The sequence below is a fragment of the Pinus tabuliformis genome, chromosome 9 (assembly GCF_031772625.1).
Source record: "Pinus tabuliformis cultivar Carrire ecotype Pingquan chromosome 9, CPIR1, whole genome shotgun sequence".
NCBI classification, from domain to species: domain Eukaryota; kingdom Viridiplantae; phylum Streptophyta; class Pinopsida; order Pinales; family Pinaceae; genus Pinus; species Pinus tabuliformis.
This window is the reverse complement of record NC_142307.1, coordinates 164,359,585-164,367,537: the sequence shown is the minus strand read 5'-3', so window position 1 is coordinate 164,367,537 and position 7,953 is coordinate 164,359,585. Positions and strand designations below refer to the sequence as shown.

The 7,953-nt window shown below is 38.9% G+C and overlaps 2 protein-coding genes across 2 annotated transcripts; both read left to right on the top strand.

Moving 5' to 3' along the window:
• The first annotated feature begins 5,252 nt into the window (after positions 1-5,252).
• On the top strand, positions 5,253-5,654 carry LOC149147644 (uncharacterized). Its single transcript, XM_089441905.1, has one exon. The coding sequence runs from the start codon at positions 5,253-5,255 to the stop codon at positions 5,652-5,654; it is 402 nt and encodes a 133-aa protein (XP_089298031.1).
• Positions 5,655-6,530: 876 nt separating this feature from the next.
• On the top strand, positions 6,531-7,505 carry LOC149147643 (uncharacterized). Its single transcript, XM_089441904.1, has one exon. It carries the CDS (start codon positions 6,531-6,533, stop codon positions 7,503-7,505), a length of 975 nt encoding a protein of 324 aa, XP_089298030.1.
• Positions 7,506-7,953: the final 448 nt, after the last annotated feature.

The window sequence follows — 7,953 nt, the reverse complement described above, 5'->3', positions numbered from 1 at the left end:
ATTGGATACACTGATAGCAATTGGGCTGGAAGTGTAGATGATCAGAAAAGCACATCCGGTTATGTTTTTCATATGGGTTCAGGAGCCATTTCATGGGCTTCTAAGAAACAGCCTATTGTAGCATTGTCTACAGCAGAGGCGGAATATGTGGCAGCTACAGCAGCAGCATGTCAAGCAGTTTGGATGAGAAGGATGTTAAGAAGTTTATGCCAAGAGCAAACAAAAGGAACTGTGATTTTTTATGACAATAGCTCAGCTATTGCATTATCCAAGAATGCAGTGTTTCATAAGAGAACTAAACACATTGACACAAGGTTTCACTACATCACGGAATTGGTAAGCAATGGAGAAATTATTTTAAAACATTGCAGGACTCAGAAATAGGTTGCAGACATTCTGACCAAGCCATTAGATCAGAAAAGTTTTGAATTTTTGAGGAAATGTTTGGGTATGACTGATAACCCAGCAATTGAAATTAAAGGGGAATGTTGAAATATTAATTTCAACTATCGTGCTGCATTTAATTTAGAAAACCGCTGAACCTTATCGCATTGCTTATTGCTGAAAGGTGGTTTTTCTCCAAACGGACGCGATAAAACCCTGAGCTGACGCGTGTCCTCAGTACTTTTCCAAAACCACTTTTTTATCGGGACATAACATTCATTTGGATTGGGCAAGCGATAGCCGTTTGATCGAAAGGAAGGCTGTCCACTGTTGATTGCATCCAAAGTTATGTTCAGCCCTGCACATGAACATTGCGTGAAGTTTTGAGTTTGACCGCCGTTTGCTGCAGTAAAATAATTAATGATATTTACTCCTATTCGTAGATTGTAGGTAAATGTTTTAAATTTTATTATTTGTTTAAGTCACAGAATTATGGGCATAGCTAATAGTATTTTAATTATAATGTTTTTAATTATTCACGTGAGTATGATAGGTAAAAGTGTGAAAGTATATGTGTAAGTTTTTTTTTGTTGTTAAGAAAACACAGGGGGAGCATGTAATGAAGATAGGAGGAGCAGCAGCGTGGGTATTTTTTTCTTGTTCGTTGAGCAATGGAAAAATTCGCAGCAGCGAATATAATGTAATGTTTTTTTTTAAATGTACTGTGAAATATACATAGCAGTGTAAAATGCAAATGGTTGTTTTTTGAAGAAATAGAAATATGCAGCAGCTCGTGAGTGAGGAGAAAAAATTTACAGCGGTAAATCCATGTAATCTTTTTTATTTACAGCAGTAAATGTAAAAGAAATTTTTACACATAGTAGTGTAAAATTTCTAAAAGAGACAGAGTAGTTTTTTTTAAGTTCTTGGTGAATCCCTCTGTTAAGAGGATGAAGTTTGTATCAGGCAGTTTATTAATGAATATAAAATTTTTATGTGTGTGAAAATCTCTGAGCTTCTCCAGCAATCTATTTTAAGCTTCCCTGTGTTAAAGATCCTGTGGCAAAAACAGAGTATTACTCTCTGTTCGGTGATTTTTGTTTTGGAATTTACCAGAAAATTCCCAACAATATAGTAAAGGAGACAAATTCTTAGAAAATGAAGAAATATATACCTTATTTATGTGACATTGTGACATAGGGAAAAATAGTAAATTATATCTCGCTAAGTTACATGTGAGCACAATGCTGATCACAAATATTGAAGTTGGAGTTCTATTAAGTGATTTTATCTTTTAACGAGGTATTGGATTAATTGGAATGCGCTAAGCCCAATTGACAAGAGTAACTTTTATACAACGGAGTCCTCAGGTTAGTACATTTTATTATTACTCCTCGCAACATGGAAACACTCATGCAGATAAATCATTGGTTGCATGTGCGGCTAGGGTAACTTGTCAAATGCGCTCAGCTCTGTCATTGTCATCCCAGGGATCGGTTTAAGGAAGGCCAACGAGCTGTTCGTGAGTAGTGTAGTCTGTGAGAAACCCAATGTCACTCTGTGTTTTCTGGTTATTTTATTAGCTCACTCCTTGTTTTCTGGTTATTTTATTAGCTCTGGTTGTAGACTGATGAAAATAGAAACGAATCGATAATCTGAAAGTGAATCCCGTCACAGCTGAACTTGGAGACGAGGGGGAAATGTAAATGGTCTAAATTTTGTTGATGGAAATGTAAACAAGCTTGCCTCTATGCCTATCAAATAATAGAGAAACTCTGATCTGGCTCTGCTCAGGTAGATTTTGAGCATCAATTTCATCAGTTATTTGGTTCTAGTTATTATTATTGCACTTCTGTGTATGGCAGAAACTAAGGCCCACTTGGTAGTCGTCCCATCTTTGGCGCAGGGCCATCTCATTCCATTTCTAGAACTGGCCGAGCTGTTAGCATTGCAGGGCCTGGTGGTTTCCTATTTTATGACCCCAGGGAATGCCAATAGGTTCAATCCCCAGGTCGAATGCTAGAATCTGGACATCCTGCAGTTGTTGGTTACAGAAATGGGGTAAGTCTAATTTGTCTACATAGCTCTTTGTTGTTTGTAGAATTTGAAGTTGAGGGTCTCAATTTACCAATAATTTCAAATATAAATCTTTGAATGTCCAAAAAATTACGCTTTGGGTCTTTCTTTACAACTAATTTTACTGTTATTTTCATTATCGATATCTGGTTTTATATAAATTCACTACATAAGGGATTGAGGGAATTAGAAATGAGAACCTAGACAAGAGTTGAGGCCTGAAACAAGATCTTTGTTCGCCAAGAAAAATAGCTGAGGAACCTTAAACAGGATCTTTGTCCACCAAGAAAAACAACAACGTGACTTGATCCTTGTCATTATTAGCCTGGATGGATTCAAAGGCAGTGGAGAAATTTTCAGGAGTTGCATCAATCTGAGTAAAATCCTCTGTTATGGGTTTTGGGTTTTGGAATAGAGTGTAGCAATACCCATCAGAGATGGTAAGCATATAATGCATGTTTCCCTGTGTTTTTTATTAATGATATTGGCTCTACTTAATGGATTCAAACCATGTGTAGGTTTGTTGAAATGCGGCCCAAATCCCTTCGTCATGAACAACACAAGTTTGTTGAAATGTGGCCCAAAGCTCTTCGGCATGAACATCACGGTGTGCAATGGTTTCTATAATCTCTATACCATATTACAATACTAGCCATACCAGCTATCAATATTCAAAAGCATTTTGGTATCCTTGTAGGAGGAGTTGAAGGGACGCTGGCAAACTCCTAGGATTTTCAAAAATGTCTTCGTATTCTTGCAGGAGAGGGATGCTGGAGGAGGAGTCTTTTTATCTTGTTTGGTGGCTTCACTAGTAAGCTTGTCCTTTGCATTTCTACTTAGAAATAGTAAATATCTATTTTTTTTACTACAAAGAAAAAGCACAAGCATTTTGCAGATAATAAATAGTAAATAACATAAGCATTTTGCAGATAGTAATAGTAAATAGAGGAATGGAAGCAAAAGAAGGGTCTTGGGCTACTAGCCATGCCCTGAACTAGCAACGAAACAGAAAAAGAAGAAGGGTATTTTGGAAGCAAAAGAAGGGTCTTCCGCTAACAGCCATGCCCTGAACGAGCTCTGGAGATTCGAGATTGTTATGCTATGAAGATAGAGACCTCAAATTCTTAGCAATAAGGTATTAAACCCAACTTGTTATGGTATGAAGACAGAGACCTCAAATTCTCAGCAATAAGGTATTAAACCCAACTCTTGGAGAACCCAACACCACATAAGTGTTACAAAGCCCCAAATGGAAGTGTTACAAAGGCCCAAATGGCAGTGTCAGAAAGATCTAGACGTCAAAAAGGGAAAGCTAGGAAAGGAAATATATTAAACTTGCCATGTATGTTGGTGAAACAGAGCTGGCATTTAATGTGCTCTGCTAATGCTAGTATTAATTTAGCTAGTATTTACTAGTTTGAAAATACAAAATAAATTACTAATTATAACCTATGATACTAATCTACTAGTTTGAAAATACAAAACAAATTACTAATTATAACCTATGGTTTTGCTCTTCGGCTTTGGGAAGAGGCCAAATAAGAAGGCAAATCAATTTATATTGAAAAACTTTGGGTGGCGAATTAGTCTTCATCGAAAAACTTTGGTTATATCGTGATTAGTGATAATGCTAAAATGGACATAATCGATTACAATAGTCCCATGCCATTGCCAGATGGCAGGGACTAAAAAGAAAAATTCCGAATAAAAACCTAAAAACAGATAGTTTATCCTAGGACACCCCACCTAACAAATTGGGGCGGGTGAAGCAGTGATGTAAGGATGAAGCCCAATGTAATGTAAAAAGGCATTCATAGAAAAAATACAGCAAGAAAGTATTCGCTATAAGTATCGACGTCAATTCAATTCAATTCAATGTATAAAGGCATGGTCTAACTTTTATGTAACATGGAAATGCATAAACGGGAGGGCACAGATAAGAATCCTCAAACTCTAGCATGCTTTGAAACAATTCACCATCTCGTTAGTTCCTTTTTACCGGATATCCATTGCAGGGCCCTAGGTTTAACTTGTTGGAGTGCTTAATGTTTAAGTTGGTGGAGTGTTCGACGTAATTAGACTCGTTAGGTTAATAAAAAGATTTAATTGGAAATTAATTATTTTATGTTCAAGTTAATGTTTAGGTATACTGTATTAATTAAACTAACTCATTTCTTAATAATATTATACTCAATAAAATGCATAAAAAATAAAACTAAATTATTTTAAAAGATAGTTTTTTATTTTTTTAAATAATGTTAATCTAAATAACAAAATCTAATTTTTAATCGAATAAAAAAAAATGATAACCGCACTAAGTTCAAATAATATTGTTTTTATTATTAATCTAAATATGGTAGTTATATTAATGATGTGTATTAAGCTTTTGCGCGCTCTCTTGATCTTCCTCGGCTCCCATGGCCCCTCCGGACTGCTCACAGGAGGGGGGCGATCCCCAGCATGCATTCTCTACTCTCGTCAAATCTTTCCCACCACAACAGTCTTGCCCAGCAATATCGAAGTTTGTCAAAAAGCTGGACATTCTCCAAGAAGTTAATCTACCTCCAGAAATTCCTCGCATGGCAACCCTCTCTCTTGCAGAAAAAGGTCTCATCGGCCAGTTCACGGGCCTCTAGCCATCTCCTAAAACTGTGCAACATTGGCTTGAAAGAAATTGGTCCGAAAAAATACAAGGTAAAATCTCCATCAGATTCTGTGGAAAGGGGTTCTTTACCTTCCACTTTGAATCTAAAGAAGACAAGGATTTAATCTTCAGGAATGGGCCTTACTTCATGGACTCCAGAGGACTATACTTAAACAAATGGACCTTGGATTTTGATCCGGAACTGGATGTCCCCAATGCTGTCCTTGTCTGGGTCAGACTCCCTCATCTCCCTCTTCACTACTGGGGAGATGACTCGGTTCGTGCAATTGGAAACGTTGTAGGCAAGTACATAGATCACAGCGAGCCAAAGGATAATATGCAAGCATGCACGCGCATTTGTGTGGAAGTGGATCTCGGCAAAGGCCTACCGGAAGCCATCAAACTCAAAGTGGACGATTGGAGCCATATTCAGGAACTTGATTACGAGAAAATACCATTCAAATGTAAGGTATGTCACGAATACGGCTACTTTGCCAATCGTTGTCCCTCTCTTGCTAATGTTGAAAATGACCCACAAGAAGAACAGTAGGAAACAATAAAAAAAAAGAAGTCGGCTCCCTTAGCTAAAGCATCGCCAGAATCTGAACCCCCTGCCTCTACGATTTTCCGCCCCTCCTCATCCTCCCTTCCTTCTCTCTCCCCTCCCCTGCCCCCTTCTACCTCCAATCCCTTCTCGGTTTTATCCGATGCTCCACCCTTGGAACCCTCGCATCTTCCCACGATTCATTCAGCTGCCTCTGATCCTTCCCCTCCTCTGGTTATCCCTTCCCAATCTTCCCTTGAACCCCCCCCCCTCCAGACTCACCAGGAGCTCATCCAAAGACCATGGAGCCTCTAGCGACTCTCTTAAGAAACCTGGCCCAGGCAGAAAATCTGCAAAACAACACCGAGATGAGAATGCCCAAAAGGACATAGCAATGGGCACTCAAAGCCCTATTGAATCTTACATCTTAGGACAGCATGATAAGGAGAAAACTCACAAGGATCAAGGGGGGCGAGCACCTCTCCGCACACCACTCTCCCAATGATGAAAATCCTATCTTGGAATTGCAGGGGTATAGGGCACCCCTCCAAAGTTGCAGCCCTGAAAGATCTTATTTATTGTGAAAAACCAAGGATCTTTTTGTTACAGGAAACAAAGCAAAGCCTGCAGGATATGACTAAAATCATTGAACAGAACAAGCAGTACAATGGAAGCATGAGTGAATCCATGGGAGCTTCCGGAGGAATAGCTACAATCTGGAATCAAAACATTTGGAATTATAAGTCAGAAATTATTAACCAACATTGGATCCAAACAGTGTTAGAAAAAAAATAAGATCAGCAGATCCTAGTTATATACAACATTTATGTGCCTAACCACTTCAGGGATAAGGAGTGTTGTTGGGAGGAAATCAAAGTCAGCATGAACGCAGAGGAGAATACCAATGTCATACTAGGAGGAGATCTAAATCTTGTTCTCCATGCTAATGAGAAAAGAGGAGGTATTTTCTCCCCGGATCCTTTCAGAACTCAGCTAGAAGACATTATGCATGACCACGATCTAGTCGATATCATTCCAAAAAATAGGAGATACACTTGGAGCAACCGTAGGCTAGGTACAGGCAACATAATGGAGAGACTAGACAGAATTCTCATTAACGTCATGCTTCTCTCTTCCTTCACTGCTGGATACGCTAATATTATTCCCTGTTCAGCTTCCAACCATTATCCAATTTCTCTTAATCTGGAAAAGCATTGCCCTCTCGAACCCATCCCATTTAAGTACAACCCGCTTTGGAATGGTATTACAGCAGTTAAAGATATTGTGGAGAAATCATGGAGGCGACATGTAGAAGGATCTCCCGGATTCATTTGGGAATCCAAGCTTAGAAACACCAAACAGGCGATAAAAGAATGGGTGAAAATTAGTTATAAGGAGCCTGAAAGGATAAAAAAGGAGATCAAAAATACACTAAACAACATCCAAAAGGAAATAGAAGAGCAGGGCCTCACCCAAGAGAGAAAAGTGCTAGAAAGCGAACTATATTCTCAACTTTGCCGTGTAAACATAGAGGAGGAATCTAAATGGAGGATCAAATCGAGGCAACTCTGGCTGCAAGGAGGGGACCAGAATACAACTTTCTTTCACAAACAGACTACTGTGCGGAGAGTAAGCAATACCGTCAGCTCAATCTTGGACGCTGAAGGTAACCTTCAAACTGCCCAAGAAGCCATCAGACAGGCTGCTACCAACCACTATCGGGACCTTCTAACTGAAACAACAGATGAAGAGGATTACGATGACCAGCTACAATTCCTTCCCAAAAGCATCAACAAGGAAATGAATGATACCTTGAATAAGGAAATTGATGAGGAGGAAGTTAGAAAAACCATATGAGCTCTTTAGCCGAACAAAGCACCAAGACCTGATGGCTTCCCCATTTGCTTTTATCGAGCTTTCTGGGGAATTATAAAAAGAGATCTGATTAAAATGCTCAAATGGGTCCAACGAAAAGCCAAAATCGGTGGTTACACCAATGCCACACATTTAGCCCTCATTCCCAAAGAAAATCGACCTTCTTCTTTTAGTCGATTCCGTCCCATCTCCCTTTGCAACTCGTCCTACAAGATTCTAACAAAAATTCTTGCTTCTCACCTCAAATCCTTTCTCCCTTCTCTCATTTCTGAAAACCAAGGGGGTTTTTTGGCCAATAGACAAATTACAGACTCTATCCTCCTCGTCCAAGAAGCTGTTCATTCAAGCCAAATTAGGAATGAGAAAGGATTTGTCCTTAAACTTGATTTAGCCAATGCCTTTGATAGAGTAAGGCACACCTATCTTTTAG

Excerpts from the sequence above, each read along its gene's own strand:
- LOC149147643 (XM_089441904.1), top strand. The coding sequence starts at position 6,531 with ATGAACGCAGAGGAGAATACCAATGTCATACTAGGAGGAGATCTAAAT.
- LOC149147644 (XM_089441905.1), top strand. The coding sequence starts at position 5,253 with ATGGACTCCAGAGGACTATACTTAAACAAATGGACCTTGGATTTTGAT.